This window comes from Leptosomus discolor, chromosome 4 (genome assembly GCF_034619465.1).
Source record: "Leptosomus discolor isolate bLepDis1 chromosome 4, bLepDis1.hap2, whole genome shotgun sequence".
Lineage (NCBI taxonomy): Eukaryota > Metazoa > Chordata > Aves > Leptosomiformes > Leptosomidae > Leptosomus > Leptosomus discolor.
In genome coordinates, this window is record NC_141394.1 from 24,831,102 (window position 1) to 24,858,952 (window position 27,851).

Sequence of the window (27,851 nt, forward strand, 5' to 3'; positions counted from 1 at the left end):
TTTGGACAAAATAGACTGTCGTCTATCCTCTGCAATAATTCATCAAGACGACGAAACACTACAAAACCCTGTCAGGCAAATTCTTTCATTATTCAACAGACTCACTGAACAATTGAAACAAGGGGGGTAGGGAGGAGTTCCCACCACCACTGAGAGCCTCCAAGCACGATTTAATTGGACTAAAGTGCAAAGAAGTTTACACTCCCAATCTATGCAGGAGATTGTTAACTAAAACAAAGAGCAGCACAGAACCAAGTACGTTTCCAACAGTATGCTTAAACTTCATTCTTACTGCTAAAGAGATTAACTGTCACATGCCCCCAAACTTTTTCCTTCAAACCTCTTGTGCAATGCTTCCAAAACCTCAACAAAAGTTGGCTCAGGTCAGTGGTCATCAGCCTGGCTTGGAATTAATTCCCATCATCACAGTGAACACACAAAATCACTGCACGACATTAAGACACAAATGTCAATTTCTTTAAAAACAAATTCACTCTTACTCTACAGTCCATCCCTTCAAATCCTTAAAGACCTACTTCTTCAAGACTTTAAACTCTCAAGCTGACACAGACATGAGAAGAACACAGCCCAGTGTTTTCTAAAGTGAAGGAAAACTTTCAGAAAACTCAATTGCTACATTTCTAAAATGCAGAATTGCTACATTTCTGGTCTGCAGAAAACGGTTGTTGAATACGCCTTACAAGTCTAAACATCTTCCCTCTCCCAAACACCCACAGGTAAGCTTACTTTGGGCAAATTTCCCAAAGCATATTTCTGGCCAGAAAATTATTAAGCATTTTCCAAAGCCTTGAGCAGCAGAAGCTCATATTTTCTTCTGTAGCAGTAAAAGTAAAGACCCTTTACAAAATCCTGCATAAACAGGAACTGCAATAAGCCTTTGCCCAAAGAGCTTATAGGCAGTATCAGTATAAGCAATCAAAGAAGGTATTTCCCACCAGTTCCCCTTCATACAGCTTTTGTCTCCAGTTTTGTACTCATACTGGGTATAAAAGTGACAAGGATGAGCAACCAGTGGTTCTTCAGTTGTATGTAGTTCACAGGCAGCTCAAGCAGGCTCTCAGGCCAGGGCTGTGTCTTCTAAGCAGCAAGGGGTGTAGTGACACAGGCAGTACTGAGGAATAAAGCCATCCCCTACAAAGGAAGCATACCCAAAGAGCTCTCCCCTTCTCTAACCCAAGAAACACTCACAGAGCATTCCCTCAGCTTTCTTTCACCCATTTGAATCTAAAGGTAAGAAAATTCTGATCTAAAACTTGTGAAATCACAACATTTAGTCATCATTACTACAGATGATCATGTGTCTCAGTTCTACCAGTACGTATTTTCTTTAATGCTACGGATCTACACTTTTACAGTTCTCAGAGAACTTACAGTATTACAGAATTTTCCTGTCAGAAGAGGATTAGGGAGGAACAGGGTGGGAGGGTTCTGAAAGGAAACACGATCTGTTTGGCAATGAAGGCACTTCCCTAGTGCCCCATGGTCCTGCCTTGATGGATAAAAGCAGAGTGGTAATGTGATATCTCTGCTTTCCTCCCCTGAAACTTTGGCAAGACTTTCAAAAGCATCTCAGATCTTGCAGCTTCCATAGAAGTCAGAGCTTGTAATGCTGAATGTCTCAGAAAAGCAAATCACTACTATTTTTATTCAGATAGGATTCCAGACTTAGAGTAGCAGTTAATGAGAGACCATACAGACTTTATATGTACTTGTCGGTCAAAACACAGGTTTCTAATATGTGCAGTCCATCCTATGCACCATCACATTGTGCCGTCTCCTCTTCTCTTAAATTTGCCTAATTTTACAGCAACAGGAATTGAGAGAAAAAAAGTCAAAATTAAAGGTAGATGCTTTATCATTAACCTAACAGTAATTTTTTTTCTAGAATACTGCAGTTCATAAAACAAAGCTAAAAAGACAAAGCAAGGAATTAAATACTGAAGTATACAAATAATCCAGAAAGTTCCTAAGCCAGGTAAAATATGGAGCACCACAATGCCTTTTAATACCAGCATAAGAAAAAAAAAAAAATCCAAAACCTCAGGCTGATTTTATCCTCCAATAACAGACAGTATTACTAGTGTCACAGGGGCACTTTATAACCTCAAGTGGTGCTTTTCCCTTCCACTTGTCCCAGACCAGCAGCAACAAAATGCAGTTTCTATTTAAGTCCACTCTTCAATTTGTAGGTACCTGTACAGATGTGGGGCAATGCAAAACTCACCACGGGGTTCAGCAAGTTGCTTTCAGTTATGTGTGCAGTATATTTCAATCCACAAGTGATGTGAGTAGAGAAACTTACCGTTTGCATTAAAAAAAAGCAAACAAACAAACAAACAAAACCAACAAAAAACCCCACCTCTCTCCTGTTTTCAGTGGTAACCACACCAAACCCAACTCAACCCTCCCACGGTTGTGAGGTCCGTCCCCACTAGAGGGCTCTACAGGGCAGAGCTTCCCTTTAACCTTACTGTCACAAGCGAATGCAAACAGATCAAAATCAATGGAAAATAAATCAATAAATTACTTTTTTCCTCCCTCAGAGTCTTTTACTAGATTTAAACTGCTAATTAGAGAAGTTTAACTCTAAAGAGATTTTTCAGCTGGCTGAAGAAAATGCCCTGAAAAACATGTGACTCCACAAAGCTTTTCACTTGCCATGCTTCATGCAGTAGCTATCTGTGCTTTTTTTTTTTTTTTTTAAGATGACAACACTGTTTCTTGCCAAGACAATGCTTTGCACATCTGCAAATAACTTTGCACCAATGTGCACATGACTATCCAGCATTGCTTCAGGCAAACATACATAACTTCGTGTCAGTGCTGGAGAATCCTTTCTGTTCTACAACAGCCAGTGCTGCAGACGCACACTAAAATATCCCAATTATTTTCTGCACTTCACCAAATTTCTCTGTCCAAGTAGCACAGCAAATCTATGAATGATATTGGAACTATCCTACCCCAGAACTACAGAAAACAGGACAGAAAACATCCCTCCCAGAAGGAATGCAGGGGCACTAAAGCCATTCTCAATGGGTAACAATTGAAGCTTTACAGTACACCTTCATGTGTTACCCTCTGTTCAGCAAGGATTTAGGCCCCACATAGAAAAAACACAAAACCAGAAATTTAGTGTGGCCAGGACAAAAGGTTCACGGTATTTTAAATACCTGTACGCAACCTGATCGCAGTGATTTACCAGCTGTCATTTTCAAAATCAGCTGGAAGTCAGACCCCATCCCTGGATCAAATGTCGCAGCGGCTAACACGTGCACTCGCGACCCCGTTTTGAAAACAGGACTTGGTGGCTGAATGCTCTGCCTCTGCCCACAGCGAGCACAGGCAGACGCTGACAAGCGCACAAGGAGACGGGTAGATAGCGCCACTACCGCTGTGCCCTGGGTGGGAAGCCAAGCGCTGTGGGATGCAGCAGAGCCTGCCTTCTTCTTCCTGAGCTTCAGAGGAACATTGCAGGACAGCAACCCGCTTCGCGCTGCTGGAGGAGGTGGCAGGTGAGAAGTACTTGAGGTGGCCCAGCCATTTGCCCCAAAGGCAGCCAGTGAGGGGAAATCCAGGAAACACAACTGTCATCGAGAGCCTACGCTGCCCCTAACACCTCCCCCTCACCCCCCTCGCTTCAGACTGCACTGCGACTTCTTTTCCGCAGACACTACAGCTACTTGAAACTTCCCACTTCTGCCAACACACCCATTTCTGTCAGGGTGCTGGTGAGCCCACCTTTCCTATTCGCTGCACAAAAAGCCTAGGATATCTGTAAGCACACAATGTAAAACTCAAAACACTTCACTTACTAGGATCAGAAGCAGAGTGACAGAATCACAGATAGGATCTGAATAAAAAGTTCAAGACAGAGAGGAAGGTGTCATAAAACTAAAGAACCTGTGTTTTAGCGCATTGCAGCACCACACTGCAGACAAGGCATGTCGTCTTGATTTTTTTTTTAAGACATTAAATTTTCATCTATTACAGTTAACAACCACTTGCATTAGGAGGGCAGGGTCATGCCACGGCACAGAGAAGACAAGGCAGAAGAGGGACTGCATGGGCCTCGTCACAACCAAACATGATCCTTCCCCACAGCGGGGGCGGGGGGGGAGGCATCACCACAAACCAGACATGTCCAGACACTGCTTCCTCACATGGCAATCATTTCACACCCAGTCACTAAGGATGTACTTCCATCAGCACCCGAACGTCCTACAACCTCCACAAAGATGCAAGATCGTAAATTTTCTCTGGATATTTGTGTTAATTCCACCCAACGTTGTTCGTACACGCAGGGCATGCCATAATGCTGCTGGGACAGCAATCCAGTTCCTGGTTGTCAAGAGGCCGATCCTCCCTCTAGAGTTGCAACGGATATTGTTCTTTAAACCCTCCACACTCAGATGGGAAAGTCTTTGCTTTGGCCTTGCAACAGCTTCAGGCTGACTCACTGCTCCACCTGCTGTGAGAATCAAGCGCACGCTTCTTGTCCTAGGGCTGCAAGGCGGTACTCAGTGCAACTGAAACATCAGCTGTCACATCAAGCAATTTAAGGGTGATGGCAGCAGTCTTCTGATATCCTGGGAAAAGGTATGTCCCTAAGGCACGCAGCGAGAACAGCACAGCAGAGAGTGAACTTGGGTATAAGAGTGAGGACTGTGTTATGTCAAGTCTTCCAAAGCCAGAAGACGAGGCAAGATCTAAGCGAGCTACCCACAACCAGCTACTGAAGCATCAGTGAAGAAACAGCACGGCAGAGGACGCAGTTACAAATATTGACAAAAGCAATGACAATTCCAGCTTCACCGCAGGTTGGTACTGTTCACCTGTAACGTGCTATGCCAGAGATGCAACCACTCGCATAGGATTTTGCCTAAAGAACAATTCTACAAGACCTCAACCAGAGCCCTATGTCACTTAGGCCTAGATTAGAGCAAGAAAACTCTCAGCATTCTCAGAGGTTTGGATTTAACTGACTTGGTTAGGGTTAACTGTATTTTAAATACCTGTACGCAACCACGAAAATAATCAGTATCCCTCAATTCCTGATTGTGCTGCGGGTGAACAGCAGACTCTGTTTCTTCCCACAAAAGCAGATCTAGCAGAAATTCCAACACTTCATAGTTTGTTTTTTGAAGCTGAAGACCATTTTTATCTAGTATCCTATGCAACATCTGTTCAGACTTAACTGAATTCCTGAACATTTGTTTTGCTACTTGTTTTGTCCCAGAGATTATTCAAACAGTTGCATTTGTTAAAATGGCCAGTAACTGTCCAATGCCGTTGCTGACAAACTACCTGTTTCTTTTGTTAAGCAGAAGGCTCATATAGCTCATTTGCCTGTTACTGCATTCATTAATTAAAAACATATAACAGTACGATCAATTCTGAAATGAACAACTTTCCACACTGAACAAGATGTTCAAAATAGTTTCACGTAGATAATTCTACAGATCCCTTTTCAAAAACGCACAGTATGAGAGCCTGCGAATGGACTCCTGGCTCCAGATGAAATCCAGGGAGATTCTACTTTTCTATTCTTATTTTATTTCCAAAGTTAAAGAGCAGGGAGGCCCCCTGTTCTCCTCTATCCCTAAGAAGAGACAGTTACAAACTTTTTAACAATCCTTCTAACGCATCCGATTAAAGAGACCCAATACTTGCGCAGATTTTTTCATGCCTTTTTTAAGCACTACTTCGCAGAAAGTACCGTGCACAGAGGAGCCCTGTGACGGGCCATCGACAGGCTCAGAGCGCCAGAGGTGCCGTGCCAGGACATCCTAACCTCAGGAGAAACAGGCTGGGGGTGGGGCACTTAAAAACCCTTCGCAATTTTAGTATCAAGTGTAATTAGATACAATTAGGTGACCTAAGAATACTATTAAACTTGTCTTAGTCATTAGAGAGCAGGTTCTAAGAAGAACATATCTTAATGCCTTTGGCTTTCTTTGAGATTATACAGAAGAATCCACAAAACATCCTTTGCTATCTTCCTTTCCTTTTATATATTATTATGTTAAAAAAAATTTTATCAACACAAAATTTTGAAGTTTAGCTTGTAAAAAAAAGGTTCACAAAGGTTGTTTAAACAGCACAGTTTAAACAGTGTTTAAACACTTCAGAGCACCCCAGAAGGTTCAATATAAAAAGAGGATGAGTACCAGGGGTCAGTTGCACATGGGTAACAGGTTCACACTGACGAACGTGCACGTAGTGAACCTGCAGGGGTTTTCGAAAAAACATTTCAATTGATTGTTTACCCCAGACTCCAACATGAAGTCAAGCATTGACTACGTCACTTGTTAGAAACAAACAGTTTAAGAACAACGTTGAATCCCGGCTTAGTTAAAAAAGTTCAAGTATATTCTGAGCAGTCTTCAGTTCTTCGCCTGGGGCTATGCTCCCCTCACGTGTTGACCAACAGCCATTAAGCGTAAAAATAACTGTCATTTTACAGTTTCAAGTTCTTTACAAAAAGAACTTTTTCAGGGTCCTTTACAAAAAAAGTTTTCCTTGTTCTTCACTTCTGCATGACGATACGGTAAGACAGCAGGGAGATGCTCGTGGCTCCACTTTTAGTGTCCTCTTCCTATATTAAGAGGGAAGAAAAATACACTGAACAATTCGCATCTTAGATGCACTTAAAGCAAATAAATAATATCCATAACACTAAATGAGTTAATAGAATAAAATAATTTATCGTCATTATCTGTTCTCAGAGCCCTTTGTGAATGAAAATAACTAGCACAGTCTTACACAAGTATGAAAAAACCACAGATCCTGTGCTGCGGTTCGAGCTAGCTACGGTGACGTACAGAAACTTTTAGCATAAAACTATAAAACATCTGTGACCGATTTAAAAATACAACATTCTGGTTAATATTTAAAAGCTTTAGAAATCAGGAGCCATTCTTATTACTGAAATGAAAAAACTGCACGCTCACCCCGAAAGCCTCCTCCACCACCTCGTCCTCCTCTGAATCCTCCTCCTCCACCTCTTCCTCCTCTGAATCCTCCTCTTCCTCCACCTCTTCCTCCTCCAAATCCACCTAAACACAGGAAAGTAATTACACTTTGAAGAGCATACGAATTCTTTGTGATGCATGACAACTTATTTCATTGACAGCTTCTGAAAGGAAAAGAACAACAAAAATCCACGAACTGTCAACTGCTGGACAGTTCCTAGGTCCATTACTAGTACCTCGTCTCCTCTAGCGACCATCTGCAGCATCTGATAAACAACACCCAAACTACTAAAGACAAAACAAAACTCCACAATAAACTTCTTTCATGACAGCAAAAGAACCAATTACAACTATTAATCAATAATTAACTACAATTCAACAGAACATTAAAAAAAAAACAAAACAAGAAGCTTTGAAACACTTGTGCCTCACTGCAGGGGGGCAGGTAGGGAGAGGAGGCAAGTAAAAATTAACTTCAGCTTTAATCGAGGAGTACATCGCAGACAATGTTCAAAAAGCAAAGGATGAGAACTGCCAGGTCATTCACCCCGCTCTCAAACACCGCCCTTCAAGTACTTAGCCCAAACTAGATTTTTAGAACGTAGTAAAAAAAAAAAAAAAGACAGCCTTCACTAACAGTTCTGAGCACGTATTACCTACAGCCTTTTACCACAAGTTTGCTCCCCAGTCACGCTTTCTGCCGCCATTATAAATTAGGATCCCCTCCTCCCCGTGCTCTGGAGCTGTTATTTAGCTGGCTGCAGAAGCCCAGGTCTTGCCCTCGGGGAGGTACCACTGTCTCTACCACTGAGTCATCAAACAGAAATACACGCAACATTTTTCTTTGCAGCACAACCGCCGACATTCAAGCACTCAACTGCAGCTTTACAAAAAAACAACCCCAAAAAAACCCAAAGAACCCACCCCACACCAAAAAACCCCAACGCTCTGCAGCTTCTATTCTTGAGCTCTTACCTCTGCCACCGCCTCTTCCTCCTCCACGTCCTCCTCTACCACCTCCTCTGGGAGCACCTTTTTCTCCAGGTGGCCTCGGCAAGAACCTCTGAAGGGGCAGCAGCTTTGCTGGATCAATGTAGAACTGCAGGAAGAGAGGTCCACCAGGCTTTGACAACACCAAGGCTAAAGAGCGCATTAATATCTCCCTTTACAAATATCCACAATTTGGTCTTAACCCTCTGCAAACAGCCAAAGAAAGAAAGCACGCCAGAAATAAATCAGTGTTATAAAGCTATTAAAATATAGATATTTGCATGAGTTTCATTTGTTACATCTTTTTTTGCAGGGTGGAGAGAAAGAACATGGCAGATACAAAAGCGAAGAGGAAATGAGTACTTCTGTCTACAAAGAACAAGCAGCTTTTGAAGTTAATAAAAACTTAATAAAGCTTTTACTATCTGACGACATAGAGGTTTATCTAACTGACAACACAGTCGAATTCTGTTATCAAGACTGGCTAACCTTTTGCATTTTTTTAAATGAAGAGGCTTTCATGTTCTCGGACAGTTTCACTGAAAAATACTGTCAGCTTCTTTAAGGAACACAGCAGGAATAAAACAGTAGAAATCGTGACTTTGATTATTATATGAAAGGCACATTCAGACATTTCCTATATGAAGCTAAACATCATCACCGCAAATGCAAAACTACAATTAAAAGATCAGGAGAAACGCTTTCCATTTTTTCTCATGGTTTTTTCATAGTTACAAACATGGTATTTTGTGGTAAAATCATTTTTTCCTTCCACGTGTTAAGGCACGAGGGTTAGCGCAGTAGCGGAAAGCGTAAATAAAACCACAACCGCGAAGAAACAAATTTGCACAGCGAGTGACAACCCCTTCGGCCACAGGGCCTATCTGGGACGATGTCCGTGCTGCAGGGGCCGTGGTACCACAGCCTGGCTGCGGGAGCCAGGCGCCGGCAGGGACCGCCGGAGCAGCCACAGGCCCAGGCCGGTCCTGCAGCGAGGTGACGGGCACCGACCCTCTGGCGCCCCGGCACGCCAGGACTTTGGCACACGGTCCTCACGGTCAAAGAGGGCTGCTGGCCAGCTCTGCTTCATTAAAACTCGAGAGCAAATGGGGAAGCAAGGAGCTGCAAAATCCTTATTTTCTTAATATGTTATTGTAGGAAGAAAACAAGTTTCTGAAATTCAACTAATTCTGATACAAAAAGAGAACCTGCACATCAGTGCATTCAGAGTGCGAGAGTGATCCAAACGTGCCCACTTGACCTCACCTTCAGCGTGGGAGAGGAAAACGCACGCAGCGAGTTCCTGATGCTCCACCAGCCAGCACAGGCCAAGCCTGAGCGCCGCGTTACAGGGCAGCCCCCCCTGTCGCCCCGCTTTTGTCATGGGTTCTGTCAATCTCGCAGCGACCGCAGGACAGACCCAGTGCCCCTCCCAACAAGCTTGCTCTGCTAGAGGAGGTCCTGGCACACTCCTGCTTTCACTGGCACTTCAATCAGCTGGGCAACGAGCACTAGGGCATCTTTGCACAAACTCACCTTTGTAATTAAGTAACAGAGCGTGATCGAGGTCCCCTAACGCACAGAAAAACCCACTCCCTGATCCAACTCTGCTATAGGCGAGTAACCTATAGCAGAAGATCCGGTCAGGCAGCTAGAAAAAGCAACGCCGCGAACCACCAAGGATCTAAAGGACATCTGCCAGTACTGGTACTGACTGGAAGCCTTTGCCTGACCCAGGGTACTCCATCATACTGGGAAAGTCTTCAGAGAGGCGCTCAACGTGGATGAAGCGCCTCCTGACACCCCCAGGTACCGCCAGGCTTCACACCCAGCTGCCGGCCTAGCCTTCAAATATCTTAAAAAAGTCCTTCATCCCCAACCAGCCGTCACACACCAACTAGGGCACGCATTTCGTGCGTTTTCCGGAAGGATACAAAATCTCTCAGCTGCCCGAAGATTTCATCCACTTTGCCAATCTGCTCCTTATTGTCCAAGTACACGGGGGCATTGAAATAAGGCACCTTGTTTTCTTCCGTTTTACACTTACAAACGATGTCATCTTCGCAGGGGTGCATGAACTCTCCCAACACTGAAATAAGGAACAAACACGCTGAAGAGCTGGGGCGGTCACACTCAACCAAGCAGGGATCACCTCCTCCCGTAACTTACGCACGACCCTTTCTGGAGGCCCCTGGTCGTATCCGCCTCTGTTGAAGCCTCCTCGTCCACCTCCTCGTCCGAAGCCACCTCGTCCGCCGCGATTAAAGCCACCTCGATCACCGCCACCACCTCCACGATTGAAGCCACCTCCTCTTCCTCCTCCTCGTCCTCCTCCACCTCCTCTTCCACGAAAAGACATTCTCCGCTACCTCCCGAACGGCGGACAAAAGCCGGTTATGGAAGATGCAGAAGGCCCCTCACGCCAGACCCGCCGCCGGACGGCCCGGCTCGTTAGCTCACGGGCGAGCCGTTCGGCGCTCGCTAAAAACCTGTGGGCACGTGAAAAACCAAGTTTACACCGAAGCTGTCACCCGCGGCAACGCCTACCCGTAAAAAGCGACGAGCAGTGACGGCACGTTTCCCGCTCCGCACGCACGAGGGCCGAGCGCGCCGCCCCCCAGCCCCGCGGGGAGCGGCACAAAGCCGGGCCCTGCTCGGCGCCCCCCCACCGCGCCTCTCCCAGCCCGGCCCAGCCCTCGGGGCGGCGGCAGCCCCGCACGCGGGCGCCGCGAACGGCCCCGTTCCCGCGCGCCCCCGCAACCCTCTCGCGCGTACCTCCACGTGCGCCCCGTCCCTGCTGCCGCCGCCGCCGCCAGCCGCTTGCGTCAGCAGCGCGCGCCACCAGCGGGAATCCACCCACGCCGCCGGAAACGGAGCTGCCTGCCGTAAATGAAACAGCACCTCCGGCCGGCACCGTCGCAAAAGGGCTCTAAAGCAAGCTGTCCTCCCGGGGCGCTGCAGCTCCCGGTGTCCCAAGCGAGCGGCGGCCGTGGCCGTGGCTTGCCCGTGTAAAAGGGCGGGCTGCCGGCGGGAGCCGTGGCGCTCAGGACGCCTCGCACGGGGCGGGCCTCCCCGGCGGCGTGCATCTGGGCCGGCAGCGCCTTACCTGAGGGCCCGGCGGCCCTGGGCCCCCCCGAGGGGTCAGCGGCCGCCGCCTCGGCGGCGGCGTGTCACGATCCGGTCGCCTCTTGCGCGACGCGTGCCTGCAGCCGCGACCGGAGCCTTGGCTTTGGTCCGAGTGCGCGGGGCGGGGCCCTGAGCGCCAAAATCCGCCGGGAGGGAGCCCGAGGGTGGGGGCGCGGTTCTGGGCTGCCCTTTGGGCTGCCCGTGAGCGGGGTCCGGTTCTGCTGGCTTTGATTAAAGCTTTTCCGGAAACCGACTTTCGGAAGAGCCCTTCGAGTCTTTGTCAAATACCTGAAAATTCTCTATACAAATCATGTAATAGGAGCTGGTGATCCAGCTGAGTGTATAATGGCCATTACATGAGTACGAGTGTTTCTCCATATATATGAAAACACATATGTCTCTTGCATAAAAACACATTTATCTGTTACAGTCCTCTGGCAAAGATGAATTCCCACGCCAGCAGAACCAGCGTGGTGATTCGGGCAGCCTCCTCTGGCAAAAGAAAGGAAATGTGTATCCTTAGCAAGTGCTTCCTTTTAAAGGGCTTCACTTTCATTATCTTGGCTTGCACTTACAGTAAAACCACTTAAACTGAGGCGGGATCCTTTCGGAGAGAGTTAAAAGTCGAGCCTCCTGTTTTTTCTAACCACACTTTAAATTATTTTACTAATGGTTAAAAATTAAACACAAACCTAACAACTGACATTCAAAAGAATCCCAGCCAGAGGAATTTGTCTATAAAGAGATAAAATTTCATCATGCGAGTGGTCCCAGTCTTTTTGGTTTTCTTGTCTCTCTTCTGTATTTGTGGATCAGAGGTAAGAATTTATTTTATTGTAGCAGTAATTTATTTTTTTAAAAAAATCAGTTAAAAAGCAGTTTATTGTTATAAAAGCAAAACCGGTTGAGCTTTTAAAGTTTTCTTTCATAGTATTTATGTTTCATACATTTGTTTTAGCCCAGCTTGGATGGTTGAAGCTTGCTATTTCTCTTTCATGTGTTGATTCTATCTGAGGTTTATGCTAACAGGCTTCTGGAAAAGATTTTAATCATGATCCTATCCTAAACCAAATTTGCAAGCATGGTTGACCACGGAAAGGTGCTGCAATTTTCCCTACCCCCTTTTTTGACAAATGCAATTACAGCCTTCTAACATGGCAACACGGTACGTTGTACTGCCCGAAGGTTTGCTGCGGAATCTCTTCTGGCAGAAGTGTCCCAGAAAGCCCATCTGGGCTGAGCTGAGTGTTCAGCATGCGCCGAGTCTTTTAGAGAAACCCTTAGATAAAAATCAGCACCTTTTGTTCCTGTTCAGGAGAAAGGACTAGTACAACATGGGAGTGATGCCAAGGCGGATCTGGCTCACGGTTTGGATTCTAACTGACCTGAGAACATCAGGAAGAATCTAGTAAGATTATACAACCATTAAAAGGGGTTTTGCTGTATTAAATTCTGCCCCAACAACATCCCCACTGACTTTACTATGTCCAGGATTTCTTCATAAGAACTTTAAACTTCAGCTCTGTTGATTCAGTTGACACAGTCAAAGCTGATAAATCACATTTCAGGACCAACTTTTCTCTCCCATTTTTATGCAAAGTCCATCCATGTATTTTTCATGTTCCAGCATTCCTCCTACCCACAGATCTCAGTAAGCAAAAGCACTCAGCCAGCAATGAAGTCAGCGGAGAGCTGCACAAATGCAGCTGCAGAGTCACTCACTTAGAGGCAGTCGGACGGACAGTCAGAATCTGTACTTGCAGTCCAGTGATGACCAGCCACCTCACTTCAAATCCACTGCTGTGCAAGATACAGGAAAACAGCTGATAAGGAAGGGCACTCTAAGATACTTGTTACTTCAGCAGTCATATGGTGAAACAAATAATTAATTTTAGAATTCTTTATTTGCATCTAAGTAGTTCATAAATATTGGCAGGTGATATTTAAACCTAAAGCCAACCAACCCAATAAAAAAGTCTTTAAAAAAAGTTGCTATTTTTTTTATTTTTCTGGTGTCTAAGTCCCCTTGTGTTTTAATTTGCTTACAGTCCTATTGCTGTGGTGTGTTATAAACCATTGGCTTAAAAATTCCTTAACTGTGCACGTCAGTTGATGTTTGAAGAGTGAAGAGTATAAAGTTTGTGGGAGAGCAGTAAGAGTGAAGATCACAGCAGGTGAATGATCCAAGAAGAAAAAAAAGTTCAGAAAAACTGAGAAAGATGAGGTGGCCAAAGACAAGGGAATAAACACTATAAATGATATTTAGCACCTTTGTGTTCATAAGATGGGAAAAGGCTTATGAATGAACACTTTGTTGAGGTCAGCAAAGGGATCTGCAGAACTCTTGGTGCGGTTTCTAGTCTTACTCCTTTTTTTTTAATTTATTTTGTGCCTTGCAGAGTGCAGCATCTAATGCTGAAGAAAACCAGTTTCAGCAGGTTAAGGCTGTTCAGCCAGCTGAGCAAGACACATACCTCATAGGAGAATGCTTAAGCAACAAATACACACACAAGTCCTGTGACAAAGTTTTTTGTCACCCATGGGAACGATGTGTGGAGGGAAAATGCCTTTGCAAGCTTCCCTACCAGTGCCCGAAGAACGGCTCTTCAGTTTGTTCTACCAATGGAAGGTACTTCCATACTTACTGTCACCTAAAGACCTACGAGTGTGTACGTCCCGAAGCAAAGTTTCTGCACAAGGGAAAATGCATGTCTGAAGGTATTAACACCTCCTTTTCCAAAATGCCTCAGTCTCTCATTTGTGGCCAAGGAGATGCTTACTATCAACAGCTCAGAAAGTCTGTTCCTTTCTTTGCAATAGTAAGAACATGAAACAGAAAATGGGAAGTCATTGAAAACGGGCAGTATCTGTTGATTTTCATTAAAGTGATTGGCAGGCCCAGGTCACCCTGCTGCTGGTAGGTCGCTCAAATTGTCAGGTAGAAAGCAAAGAAATAGACACAGGAAAGAGCTCAAAGGTTTCCAACCAGGGTGTTGACTGTGGTGGGAGGCAGAGCGGGAGAGGACCTGCTGAGAACATTAGCAGAGAGCATATCTTTTGGAGAGGGACAGACCTCACAGGAGCACGAGTCCAAGGAATGGAGTCAAGCTGCTGAGGTGGGGGGGGGGGAGTGCATGAGGAGACAGTAAGCCATGTTCACCTCAATCACCTTCACGCGGCGGATTTAATCAGAACAGAAAGCTGTTGCCCTGCAAACCAGTGATGGTTTGTGCGCTGACAAGCAGCTGTTTGTTCTCACCTGCTTTTTAGGCTGCACCGAGCTGCTTTGTCAGCTCAGCCTCAGTCTGAGTGCAGGAAGAAACGGCTCCTGCTAACGAAGCGGGCAGCTGCTTTTAGCAGTAGCAGTTGCTGTTCCTACCCATCCTCCAGCCACACCTCCACCGAACGCAGCAGGAGCAGCAAGCTGGGCCCAGGGCTCTCCTGCCCAGTCTCTGTCCCAGTACCATCCCTCCCTTTCCCCACAGAAGCAGCAGCTCATCCCACTGCCCTCAGGGTGGCAAAATTAAATTCTGCCTCTATGCCACTGACAAGGATGGGAGACCCTTCTCCATGTGTTCCTGGTGCACTCTCTGTACGGCTTCACCAAGTTCGGCTGAGGACCGTAGCTCTGCTGCAAACAGCAGAAGTTTTTAACTTTGCACACAGTTTAAGTTGTTACACAGGTAACAGAAGCACGATCTGGCCATCTCACTTGGAGGGTTACTGGTTGGTTATCAAAAGTCCTCTAACGGAAGTTGTTATACTAAGATGCAACCTTTCCTCAGTAAACCTCCAGGTACTCTTACGTGGTAAGAACCATTACCCCCATTTGTCCTGAAATTGGTATATTTTGAAGAAGTGGCAGGCTCAAAGCCACCAAGTCAATCCCCAGAAAAATCAGGAATAATACCTGAAGCTTCTCATTCCCAGTCTACTATTCCTTCCATATGAACTTTGGCTGTCGATACAAAATTAGTCCTGATTTGTTTCTGTGCTGTCTCTGCTAGATACTTCTATATAATATGATTTTATTTGGGGATTTTTTTTTTTTATTTCTATTTTTTTTAGAAACATTTTCAATCTCTGTGGGCCACGAAGATTCAAGTTTGCTTCGAGTAAAACCTGTGAATCAAAAGAATGACATGTTTGTATGTGATAGTGGATGGACCATGAATGAAGCAAATGTGGCTTGTAAGCACCTTGGCTTTGAATTGTAAGTCTGGGGAATTTATCTCCGGATAACTGCAAGGGATCTGAAAAAGCAGTGAAGATTACGTAAACGTCAGTCACAGTCAGCCAACAGTTAGGATGTTAAATTCACAAACAATGTATTGGCTACAATATTCTGATAAAGCTTCTTAAATTGACACCTGAGAGTGAAAGCCAAAACATAGATTTCTGTGTTCTATTACAGACTACAACTATGCAAACCATAATTGCTTTACTTTTAAAATAAAGCTGGAGACCAATGCAGAGGTTTCTCTCAGGTTTGTGTAAGGGCAAGTGCACAGACAGACCATCCCCAAGTAGCTCTGAGCAGTAACCTGTATGCAGAGAAGTTTCTTACGATAGCTGACAACAGGGTACAGCTCTGTTGTGCCACTTGTACCAGCCAGACTAACAAGAACCAGAATACATTTTTTTTCTTCACCCCTTGGCCCCGCTGCCACCGCTTGCTTTGGCCCCAGGGATGGCTGAAGCCACGCAGAGCTTGTCCTCTTCCCTGCAACCACACTCATAACCTGAGTTGCACAGTCAGCTCCTCATAGAGTCAACTCTAGATCATGTACATCATCATTTTACACACATACAACAAATTTAAGTCAGGTAGGGCTGCCCCCCCAGCCCTACCTGAAGACTAAAAATGCTATTGCAGTGCCCTAAATCGTCCCCTTTTAGAGAAGCAAACATTTCCTAGTCCTGATCAGTATCTCTTTAGATAGTGGAGAAAGGGTTTGTCCTGGGACAGAGCATCCAGCCCTGGAGTCCCATTGTAAGCCTCTCTAGTTACTTATTTACTCGGTCCATATTTCTTTGAGGTAGGGGATACACACACTGCTAGGAGGATACCGCTCAGGTAAAACCAACGGAGAAAAAACTTATTAACCCCAGCCTTGCAGTAGCCTGAGCTTCCTCAATATGCATTGGTTTTGATGACATCAAGGATATTTGACCCCAAGCAGGATGGTTTCCAAATTTTGGCTCACCTGTGTCCACACAGAGATCTGAGCTTACAAGTTTTGCTATGTAAGGAGACTTTTCTATCCATTGTGATACACAGTGACTGTCGTAGAGCTACGTATGGACTTAGGGACAGTTCTGTGCAGCAACCTGCACTTTGTTTTACTTTTTCTTCCAAGGCAAAAATCTCCTACTTACCCTTAGATGGTTCCATGGGAAGTCTTCTCTTTTTCTTTTGACCAAAATTCTTTAATACTGAGGAAAACTATATAAATTCTAAACAATAAAAGCAGTGGACAATCCGTTGTGAAATGATACAATTTGCTATTATTATTATTATTTGTATCTTCACAGAGGTGCTGAATATTACGAAGCCAATTACCAAGCCAATTCCACAGAATCTGCCTTAAATTCATTGCACTGTCTGCAAATAACTTGCAGGGGCCTAGAGACAAGTCTTGCTGAATGTCGCATAGAGATGAAATCAAGAGAGAGTAATGAGGGATTTGTTAGCCTCCAGTGCCATGAAAATCTCAGAGGTTAGTAGGCTTTTTAGTTTTATATCTGTTTGGGGTTTTTACATTTTAAGTTTATTTTAAATAATTGGGACCTAGTTTGCTGAACTCTCAGCCACAGCAAACCTGCACTGAAAGTTTTGATTTTTTAAATAATCCTTTTGCAGACTTTAAGACAATTGAGGCAATTTTGATTCAAAACAGTCTTGAGTTTATAAGATGGGAAAATCTCTGTGCTCCTAAAATATTTTCACAGATACTTCCCAAAAGTAAATCTATGTCACCGATGGTTCTGTTTGTTCACCCATCCCTTCCAAGGGTACCAAGCTATATTGTACCCCACAAGCCTTGTCTCTCCTCGGTTAACTGGTGAGGAGACAGGTGACAACCTCCTACTCACTGCTTTGTCTATGAGGGAGATCAATTAGGTCGCTCGTAGCACTGTAGCCAGACAAGCATGACTACAGCGGAACTGCTCATGTCTTCTGGGGAGTTTCAGGTCTCCTCAGTTTCTCACTGATATAAGGAGAATCAAGTCCTTGTTTTGATTTCTAACAGCTTTCTGTTCTCTGTAGTGGGCTTTCTTTGGCAGTGATAAGCATCAGCCTGAGATGCTGCTAGTTAGGACAGCTGTGAATCATCTCAAGTTTTTCTTACGCCACCAAAGTAGGAGTTCACAGACTCTTGATGACTTCCTTCCAGAGGGGAAACACCATCATCTTAGTCACTTGAATCATTTACAGTGGGTTTGAACCAATCATTTCTGGTTTAGTCCATGTCTAGAAGAAATGAAGTTCCCTTTTGCTAGGCTACTGCACGTTGAAGGAGGAAAATATGTGGTCACGTTTAAAGCTTGATGAGAAGGTGATTAAAACAATTAGAAAAGAGTCGTATCTACATTACTGGGCTGCAGAATGCCTACTGTTGATAGGCCAGACTGCTAACAGAACCAAATGCACAAGCAGAATACTTCCGTGAGCAGTTGTGAATCCATAGCCTTTTCCCCACTAACTTCATCTTCATCGTTCTGCACAGCGTGTTCAGCTGGCGAGTTTCAGTGTGTCAACAAGAAGTGCATTTCTCTGAAGAAAACCTGTGATGGAATCAACGACTGTGGAGACCTAAGTGATGAACTGTGCTGTAGAGGTAATAACTTCTTTTCTAAGCTGCTTCACAATCATTTCAGCAGAAAACCACCCCCAAAGAATTTTTACAGTGATGTAACAGCTAAAGTCTCTTTTCCAATAAGTCACTACATTAAAGCAATCAAACCACAGTCTATGTATATGCAAGTGCAAAAAACTAGTAGGCATATAATTTTTTGAAGCAGGCAAGTGATCTCAGAGAATCTGCATTTCCCTGGAGGATGAGGGAATATGATGAGATTACTTAGGAGGCTGTTAAACATTGACACAAAAAAAAATGAGCTGTGGTAAAATGAAAATGTATTTTTAATTGGGAAAAAATCAATAGAAATTAAACAAAGGCACTGTTTTTCCAATGAATTATCTTTAAACCAAAGTAAGAGCTCTCTTAAATTTATTACTAATGCAGGATTATCAATAGACTATCTGTGAAAAGTGCCTGTCACATTGCTTGTTCATGATCAGTCATTCTTTTAGCATCTGCAATTCCAGCTGTAACGGTTTTGATTAGAAACAAGAACTGGATCTAGCATGACCTGAATGCAGGAGAATGCTTTCAGAAGTTGGGCTTCAGGTGCCAAATGGTAATGCGGGTTACAAATCCCATCGCTATTCCTAAATAACCTTAATTTTGTAGTTTTACAATTGTCAGCAAATCTAATCTGATAATTGTGGAAATACAATCACAGGCATTTTAGAAAAAAAAAAAAACAACAACAACAACAAACACCTGTGTCTTCATATATTTAGAAGACATTTATTTACATTCTACTTGACCAAAATAGTGCTGTTTCAGCTGTACGGGCTGAAAACAATGCTTCCTGGAATCAAAAGATCAAAAGAAGTATTCAACTGAGTGCAGTGGTCTTTGGATCATATTGGGATATCTGGATACTTTCAGAGAACTGTCTTATTTTCTATTAAAGACAGAGAACTATCTTATTTTCTACGATTTATCCTTAAATAGTAGATTGACATAAGATTATAAAGTAGCTCAGAAAACCCTGCCATAAATTCAAGCACCACTTCACTTTCCATAACATACAAAGTGATCACAAGGATTAAAAGGAAGGGTGTTCTCGGGTTTATAACAACATTTCATATAATCAAGATTTTTCGAAGAAATAAGTTATTAAATCCAGTATCTTCAAAATACAACTCTTGATTCCTAACATAAATGCCTTTAGGCATTTAGCTCAGTCAACAAAAAGCCAGCTTGGACTCTGATTTTGGGGGGAAATTTGGCCCAAGCATCATAAATTCCGCATTTGAGATGATCAATAATGCTGGCAAAACTGGAGGTCCGTTGGCTGAGGTTGAGTGTGGGCACGTGTTATGGATGAGACTGGTAAGGAGTGATACCAAGTCTAGAAGTACAGTACTGAACTCGTAAGGGAGATCCACATTTTGTAAGTCTTCAGACTTTAAGACTGTAAAATGAGGAGAGCCAAGTCTCATTCTGTTTTACATTTGCAGAGTCTGCTTTTGTGATGTATTTATGAACATCCAAGTCCCCCATAACATGGATATTATATTGTGTTTATATTTGAAAAAGCTCTCTAACTATGTGAGGTCGCTGAATCATATGATCCTGTGATTGACATTTGTAATTCTCCTGTGTTACAGAGTGCAGAGACAACAGTTTCCACTGTCGGTCAAATATCTGTATTCCAAATAAGAATGTCTGTAACAAAGAAATTGACTGCCTCACAGGAGAGGATGAAGCTCAAGTTCTCTGTGCAGGTTTCCTTCTGAACGATGTTTTTGTTTCTTTCTTTTCACTCTGCTCAGTTACAACTAGAGACTACACAATGCATATTACTATGTTATTTAACAGACTGGCAAAACCAAAATGCATGCAAGAATTAGTCTTCCCAATGTTATGTTACGCATAGCAGGAGGAAAAGGTTATCCACTTTTCCTCCCCTTCTTTCTAGAAAAGAATATCAAGAAAACTAAAGGAAGGAAGAAACAGATGATGTTTTAGGAGGCTTAAGGCAGATTATGTCTTTTCCTTACGTGGCTATCTGTCAAACTGGTATCCCCTATTTGTGAAGAAAGCATAGACAGGACGGGCAGGAATATTTTCCTCACAGATGAGGAATTCAACTAGTTTGTCAATATATTAATTCTTGTGTGCTGTTCCCCTCACTGTTGAAAAGATTTTGGTTTGTTTTGAAATGAGAATGTTTTTCCTTGCTCTGATAAGAGACAAAGTCTAAAGCCAAAAAGTAAACACTATTGGTAAATGGTAATTGGAAAAGGTAAACTGAACTCTAAATGTAAACATTACTGTCAGTAACACGAGAACAGACCCAGCCCTCAACCTCCATTTAGGAACTGAATTCAATGGGCATTTTGTTTGAACAAAAGCTGACAAAACAGATTCAGGAAGCATTTAATTTACCTCTCATGTTGAATACCCTCCCTTACTCTGTTAAAGGAGGCACACAGTGCACAACAGCATCATCTAAATTGCAAAAAAATTAAACTATTCTGTTACCTAGTGGTCCTTTGAGCTTTAGAAAGCTCCAAAAGGTTGATGGGGCAGGAAGACGAATTTCTGTTGTTTCCTGGTGGAGGAGATATCACTTTAGAAATCAAAAAACAACAAAAAAGGCTATTTCTCAGGGTTTCTTTGCAGAAGGGCTCCCTAGGCCTGAAAAGCAGAATAGATGTCATGTAGTTACGAATGAGTGTCTGCTGGATGTAGGTCCTTTGTAGGCTGAGGCAGTCAAAGAGTGTCTAGTAGGAAAGGAAACAGCAGGTAGCAGGCTGATAGAGTATTGCTGTGCATGTGAAATGGTGGGCCCTTATGCATTTAAAATACGTACCATGATTTTGGCACATAAACATATATTCAAGTAATAGAACAAATATACGTTTGCCAATAGTTTTAGTATTTTGTTATTCTACTACAGGAAAAGATACAAGTGCTGAAAATCTCAGTATGGATGAAGGTAAGTGTAACTACCCCTCCAAACCCAGCAGCATACCCTCTTATTAGTGGCCTTCTTGCTACCAGCCAGCTGGCCAGATCCAGAACACTTATATATTTGGACTTTATGATTTAGTAATATACCTCTGGGGCTTACTATTTGTCTTGCTTCCCATTGATTTCAAGAATGCTGTAATAATTCATCCTGGCTTCAGACCCACATCTGCATGTTTTGGCAAGTGGTGGAGGTAAACTCTCAGCAAATCTACGGGAACCGCTTTAAAATTATTTGCCCGAATGCAAGCAGCAGCGGAAGAGAAGTAATGTGATGCTAAGGCACAAGCAATTTTCAAAGCAAAAACAGATGCCAAAATTGTTGGTCTTTGCTTTCCTGCTACTTCAGCTACTGGCATATTCACAGCACTCAAATTTTCAAGATAAAGATAAAGATAAACCTGTCTCCAAATAGAGAGAATCGATACCTGAATTCTGAGACACATTTCTCCTTTTTGTTAAAGAAAGAAAAATGATAAAGACACTTCTTCCCCAAGTACACTGCGGTCTTACAAATCACACATTAACTCGACGGAAAAGAATCATAGGCGGAGAGACTGCAAGAAAGGTAAAAAAAAAAACCCATACCAGATGTGAGTTCATTCAGGACCAATTTAAATGGGCATTATTGTCCTCCTGTTAAACAAAACCAGCTACAACACTGATTTCACGTTTTGCAGCAGTAGTGGCGTTGCACTGAATGGAAGTAAAGAGCAGCACAATTTATAAAGTAAAATATGGAATTGCAAAATTGAGCATTACGGTACAAGTACACATTGAAAATGATTCAGCAAAGTACTTAATACTATATCTAGAAATAACAATTCTGACAAAATGGAATTTAAATTTGCACCTTTGAAACAGAATACAGTGGTAAGTGCTATACTCAATCACAGCAGGTCAGACTCTATGTCTGTTTCTCTGGCTACAAGGGGATTCATGGCAGAAAGCTGGAGGGAAGGAGGCATCACACAAAGTCAGAAGATAGAACAAAATTACTGCATTTTAGAATTTATATATCCTTTATATCAGATGGAGCCCAATTCACAATTTCTGGATAGCAGATTTTTTATTTACAATCAGATATAGTCAAGGAGATGAGGTGATGCCAAGAAGTGTGTTTCCCTTTGTGCACTAAAAATACTACAATTATTATGATTTCACATTATTTGGGTGTTTGTTTGAATAGGGTGAATTCCCTTGGCAACTGGCAATTACAGAAACTGACAGTGAAGGTGAAACACTGATCTGTGGAGGGGTTTATATTGGTGGCTGTTGGGTTCTGACTGCTGCACACTGTGTCAGGTAAAAACAACAAACTGAAATTAATTTCTTCTTGTGAGGCAGAAAGATTGATTTGGATATTATTGCCCTTCTTAGCTATCTGTTTGATAACCCCTGTTTGCCTATTGAACAAAATGATTTAAAACACTGACTCACCCAATTAATGATGGGGGAAGATTCAGAGAAAGCAGAGTATTTTTTGCAGTGAATAGAGAGATGAAAAAGTAATGATGACTTTGAAGACACACAGCATTCTTCAGCCAGATAGCAAGCAGGCAGGAAAGGTTCACCACAACCACTTCACCTAAAGGGAGATACAAGGGACCTCCTGTCTTCCCCATCTCTACCTTGAGGAAGTCCAGGGTCTGTTATTCTGGTCATATATTCCCCCAGGACAAGCAAGAGCAGACAGGGAAGATGGGCCAGTCCCAGCAATCCATCCACATCTGCTCACTCTTCTTTCACTTGAAATCAGAGGGGCATAAATGCCTGCTTTCTCTTTGTCACAGCACTGAACACAGAGGCTGGCCTTTAATACTTCTTCTCTATTAGTTTACTAATATTTTTTTTTAGTTTACTATTACTCAGCAGTAAGTGTCATCTGCCTTGCATTTGCCACACTTCAGAAAAACCTGGACATCAAGTCCAGAAAGGAACTGTATGTAGACAATACGAACTTTTATTCTAGGGAAACTTTGATAAAATGCAAAAGCTTACAGCAGGTTGAAATGTACAGGGCTTGTGTTGCGTACCAAAACGTATTTTATTTCACTGTTTTTTTCCCAGGGCAAATCGAGTTCATCTGTACCGTGTCTGGGCTGGAATGGTCAATAGAATCGTGTACGACAACGAGACAGTAACTTTCAAACTAAAACGACTGATAATCCATGAAAATTATAATGTGTCAACTTATGAAAATGACATTGCTCTGCTGGAGCTGAGAGGTTCTGGGAAAACAGGCTGCTCCCTAGAGAGCACACCTGCCTGTATCCCCTGGTCAGAGTACATGTTCAAGGCTGGTGACAGATGCAAGGTTTCTGGATGGGGACTAGAGAAAGGTATTTGCTTTAGTGCTTCCTATGAGAATGTGTTATTTGTATCACTCATTTCCTAATAGTGGTGAGCTTCCGTTTTGAAAAGGCTGAAGAGTGGTTGTGCACAAAGCCCTCGGAAGAGGCCAAGTACAGAAGACGTAGGCTGTGGTTCGGCATTGGGCTGCCACTCTTGGTTCTCCTTTCTGTACCGCTTCCTCTGCTGTTTCAGCCACTTAGTAAATTGTTCTGGAGGACAGCCCTGGATGAAAACTACCCCAACAATCAGAAATGTTCCTTTTGCCAATCGAAGATTTATATTAGCTGTGGAGACCTGGTAGCGATATTTATCACGTGGCGGTTAGTAGCTCACAGTGGCCCATAGTCACAGCCCGTCCCCTGTCCCCTGCCCAAGAGGATGTGAGCTGCAGCCAACAGTTACAAAACTCGGCACACTTCGTCTCAGCTGTGTATGAGTTCAGCCCGGAGAAGGCTGCACCGAGACAGACAAGCCAAACGTAATCACGCTGTCAAAGATTTGGGAAGCATTTGGTTTGTATCACAGTGATTACAGCCTGCTGTTGGAGCTACCGCAGACTGGTGGGTGAGGCTCCTCCTGTCCACACTCAGCAGCAGTGCATAAAGCAAATGCAAACTTGGGAATTAGTAGCAAATGGACAGAGAACAAAACAGAGGATCTCCTTAACCTTGTGAATACACAGTTCACCTGGATCTTCAATACCGGGTCCACTCATCCCAAAAAGACAGAGTAGAATTGGGAAAAAGGTAACAAGGATGATCAGAGCCACATCTCCATTTCACAGCAAACAATGTACCAGTTTTCCAGTGTCTGAAAACCTTGATATGGAAAACACAGAAAAAAAATGAGGGAAAACAAGGAAAGGGAAAGGGTGAAAATGTCACAAAATGACATTTATGTGTATTTAACTGTATTTAATGCTGCAACTAAACAGCTCTGCTTTTATTTTGAAATGTACAGCCAATGTACTGCAATTCATATGGGGAAAGCGTTAGTGGCAGTTTAAGGTATGTGGTTTATAATAATGAAGATTATATTCTGTAGATAAGCAAATATATATCTTTCAATTTAAGATATTAAAAGTGTCTAATATGTACTTACCATTTTTAACTTAGAAAAGTTTATTCTTTTCTTTTCTAGGTTATGTCAAACAATTTATCCTCAAGTGGGGCAATGTTAATTTATTTCAGAATTGTTCTGAATTGTATCCAGGACGATTTTTTAAACAAATGGCATGTGCAGGCAAGCATCAATTTCCTTACTATAATTACTCTACCACCAAACCCACTGTTTATAAGGTCAGACGTACCGGCTGGGAATCTTTTAGACCTGGGATAGACAATAAACAGATTGCCACAGTTATCCCCGTTAGCAAAAGGTTGGCCATTGGAGCCTAGATGCATCCACCATTATACACCTATTTATAGACAGAGTTAAGATGCCGGTATGCCAAGTTTCTATGATGATGTGGGCAAGTTTCGGCATGCAGTTTGGGTTATGTTTTCTAAATACACAGGCACTTTACAGCCCACTGAACTTCCTACCTTTTCTATATTTGATTCTGATTCAGCGATGCATTTAAGCAAATGCCTGTCTTAGAGCAGTAGTCCCGCTGACTAGAATGTGACCGCTCATCTGCTCAGACATTTGCTACTGCCACATGGCACCCCAGGAAAAATACGATTAACTTTTCAAACTAAGATTAGTCTGGCCAGGAAACTGGTTGTTACTCCTGATACTAAAACAAGGATTTTGAATACACATTTTTTGCTTCTCAAGTAACGAAAGGTATTGCCAAATACATGACTAAAAGAGCTATGACTATTCTACTCACAGGGCAGATAGATAGCTTCAACTACTCTTTAAATCAAAAAGTAAAGGCAATATTTAAACAAAATACTTAATGAGAAAAATAAAAACCAGCTATAAAAGCCAAATCATTTGTGATAAATTCAGCATGACATCTATAAGATACTGAGTTTGTCTACTGTGCAAATTCTGTAATTTATCTCCTTGATCTTCAATGTATTTCAAGTGATCATACTTTACCAGGAGAGAACAGAGACACACGTAGGACAACATCAAGAAAGGGGTATCAGGGCTTAGCTTCCCCTCCCTGATGCAAATACAAACTTTGGAATTAAGGGCTAATATCCACAGGAGTTAGTTTTACAAGCAAATATTAATTAACCGGAGTAAAGGCAATAAAATCTGGTTCTATAGGATTAGTAATTCCAACTCTGAAAAGTTCACAAAACTCCTTCTCGGTACTGTAGAGATTCAAAAAAGAGGTTACATTTTTAAAAACCTGGAGACTCGTGCTTAGTATGTGTTCCTTCATACTAGGTCAATCAACCAAGCAGAAAAGTGTTGCAAGGATGTTAGAAATTAATAAACTTAGTTACTGAGCATATAGGACAAGGCACAAACCATATGCTAGCCCTGTAGCAGCGTTTCTATCACATCCTTCACTCTTAACTCATTTTTTCACGAGCACTATGTTTGCCGAATTGCAAAGGAGTAGTTCCGTGAGCACTGAAACTGATGAAGAGCACTGATCCTACACCCTTGTGCCTCAGGGCCGTACCTGGTGTTGCAAAAGGTCCACGCTGTGACCCGACTTTGCAGTGAGGGCACTTACAGACAGCTGCTCTCCCCCCCATCCCAGCATTCTCACACTCTCCTTCTTGTTCCTGCCCACCTGTTTTCATAAAGCTGGTAGAGAAAATAATTTTGAGGCCTCTGCTTCTCTGCATAGCTCTGTCCAGATGAAACTGGCCAGTGAATTGTTGGGTAGAGAGGACAGCAAAGGCAGACACGTAGGCCTACACGTACTACGATAGTGTCATTTCCACAGGAATCAGCCTACAAATCTTTTTACCTTTTTCCTTCCGCTTTTGTTCACTTTTTATGAGCTGCTTCTAATGATATAATAGGCAATACGGCTGAATTCTTCTCTACTGCACAGGGGAAAACAAGTCACATCACTGACGTCAAAGCAAACGAGGAGAATTTGGGCCAACCACAAATGTGAAGAGAGGCCCTGCACTTAAAAAGAAATGAGAATAGACCAAGGAGGTTTAGGAACCTCCTTTACTGGTGACCATTAGGCAAACAGCTGTCAGGGAGCAAGCTCCTGAGCTCCATTTTGTGTGCTAGCTTGTATATGAACTTATATTTGCTTTTTATTTCCTCTTTTGCTTCAGGTACTTATGATGGCTCCATAGACAGTTGCAAAGGTGATTCAGGAGGACCCTTGGTCTGTTTTGATGCAGAAAATGTGGCGTATGTCTGGGGTATCGTGAGTTGGGGCGAGAACTGCGGGGAGGCTGGTCACCCTGGCGTGTATACAAAAGTGGCCAGCTATTACAATTGGATTAGTCATCACGTGACAAGGAGTCTCATTTCACGGCATAATATCTGAGGCTCAGAAAATTAAATACTTCCTTCTTATCACCCATGCAAAAATGAACTCTAGTCCTTTTTTTACAATAAGCAGCCATGTAACTCAGCAACAATTAGCACAAATCTTTAGAGAATACATTCTGAAAATTCTTAACGCTCTCTGAATACAATTTTGCAGAAGCCTGTAGGAAGAGAATTTTACAGTCACATGAGTCTGCAGCAAAAGTCTCTAATAAAAGCAGGGAAATTAAAATACCTTTTTCTTGTTACTTCGAGGTTTTTCCCGCATTTCACATTGTGTTTCAATTGCAGTTGTTTATTTATTTAAAATGAAAAACCATACCGAAAGCAGTGGTTGGAAAATGACTGTGCTGGCAATACATTAACTTCACAGAAAGAGCAGCAAGCAGAGCACTTTAAAGACCTTCCGTCACCTCAAGGTCTCGCTCACTAGAAACCCTCAGGATGCTGCCTTGCTTGGCAGTTGATTCTTGAAGCTTACCCAAATAATAACTCTGGTGGTAGTTATTTCAGCTACAAACACAGGCAATTTTTACCTAGTTAATACACCTCGTACCAACCCTTCTGCTTTCACCAATCCTTGTGAGGAAGTTCTGCCCACACCATAATCAGGAAGCACAGCCCAAAGGACCACTGCGTGAGCTACCCATTTTCAGACAGCAGGACTGGTGCCTGCAACAAGAAAACATCAGTCTGTACGTAACAGTCTCACACTCGGCAACAGTTATGCACAGAAAGTATGCACAACATTTTCTTAAAGTACTAGAATTTGGTTTGTGGATTGGTACCCTTGACACAAAACGGTCAAATACCTTCAGGACCATCTCGGTCACTTCTATCAAACTGCTCAATAGTTTTAGAACTTAGTTCACTGTATTCTAATTTACAAATATTTTGAGTACCTGTTTTACTTTATTCCTCTTGATTAATTATCCTGTAGAATAAATGACATATGTTCACACAACACAGTTGTTGCAGTGGCATTTTTTTCTGTAATTCACCATGGTCGGCTTCAGACAACATTTTTCATTGACTTTTCTTCATCTTCCAGTCTTGTAAAAAACCCACATCTGCATGAAGTTGTCATATAAAGACATTGTCAATCACCAACAACTAAAGTAAGGGTATG

The 27,851-nt window shown here is 42.9% G+C and overlaps 2 protein-coding genes across 2 annotated transcripts; one reads left to right on the forward strand and one right to left on the reverse strand.

Moving 5' to 3' along the window:
- Positions 1-6,010: 6,010 nt before the first annotated feature.
- GAR1 (GAR1 ribonucleoprotein) lies at positions 6,011-10,341 on the reverse strand. Its single transcript, XM_086464084.1, has 6 exons — positions 10,152-10,341; positions 9,917-10,071; positions 8,472-8,531; positions 7,968-8,091; positions 6,972-7,076; positions 6,011-6,616 (listed from the first exon to the last, which is right to left on the reverse strand). Exons 1-6 carry the CDS (start codon positions 10,339-10,341, stop codon positions 6,603-6,605), a joined length of 648 nt encoding a protein of 215 aa, XP_086320210.1. The 3' UTR covers positions 6,011-6,602.
- Positions 10,342-11,866: 1,525 nt separating this feature from the next.
- On the forward strand, positions 11,867-26,720 carry CFI (complement factor I). The gene is made up of 12 exons (XM_009958605.2): positions 11,867-11,926; positions 13,508-13,826; positions 15,177-15,321; positions 16,644-16,828; positions 17,840-17,950; positions 19,576-19,692; positions 20,871-20,909; positions 21,406-21,509; positions 22,131-22,246; positions 23,012-23,283; positions 24,437-24,538; positions 26,503-26,720. Exons 1-12 carry the CDS (start codon positions 11,867-11,869, stop codon positions 26,718-26,720), a joined length of 1,788 nt encoding a protein of 595 aa, XP_009956907.2.
- The last annotated feature ends 1,131 nt before the right edge of the window (positions 26,721-27,851 follow it).

Excerpts from the sequence above, each read along its gene's own strand:
- GAR1 (XM_086464084.1), bottom strand. The coding sequence starts at position 10,341 with ATGTCTTTTCGTGGAAGAGGAGGTGGAGGAGGACGAGGAGGAGGAAGA. Across the intron at positions 8,092-8,471 it reads CATTTAAAAAAATGCAAAAG|TTCTACATTGATCCAGCAAA; the intron begins GTTAGCCAGTCT and ends CTCTTCCTGCAG. Across the intron at positions 7,077-7,967 it reads AGGAAGAGGCGGTGGCAGAG|GTGGATTTGGAGGAGGAAGA; the intron begins GTAAGAGCTCAA and ends TCCTGTGTTTAG.
- CFI (XM_009958605.2), top strand. The coding sequence starts at position 11,867 with ATGCGAGTGGTCCCAGTCTTTTTGGTTTTCTTGTCTCTCTTCTGTATT. Across the intron at positions 15,322-16,643 it reads AAGCACCTTGGCTTTGAATT|AGGTGCTGAATATTACGAAG; the intron begins GTAAGTCTGGGG and ends GTATCTTCACAG. Across the intron at positions 24,539-26,502 it reads TAAACAAATGGCATGTGCAG|GTACTTATGATGGCTCCATA; the intron begins GCAAGCATCAAT and ends CTTTTGCTTCAG.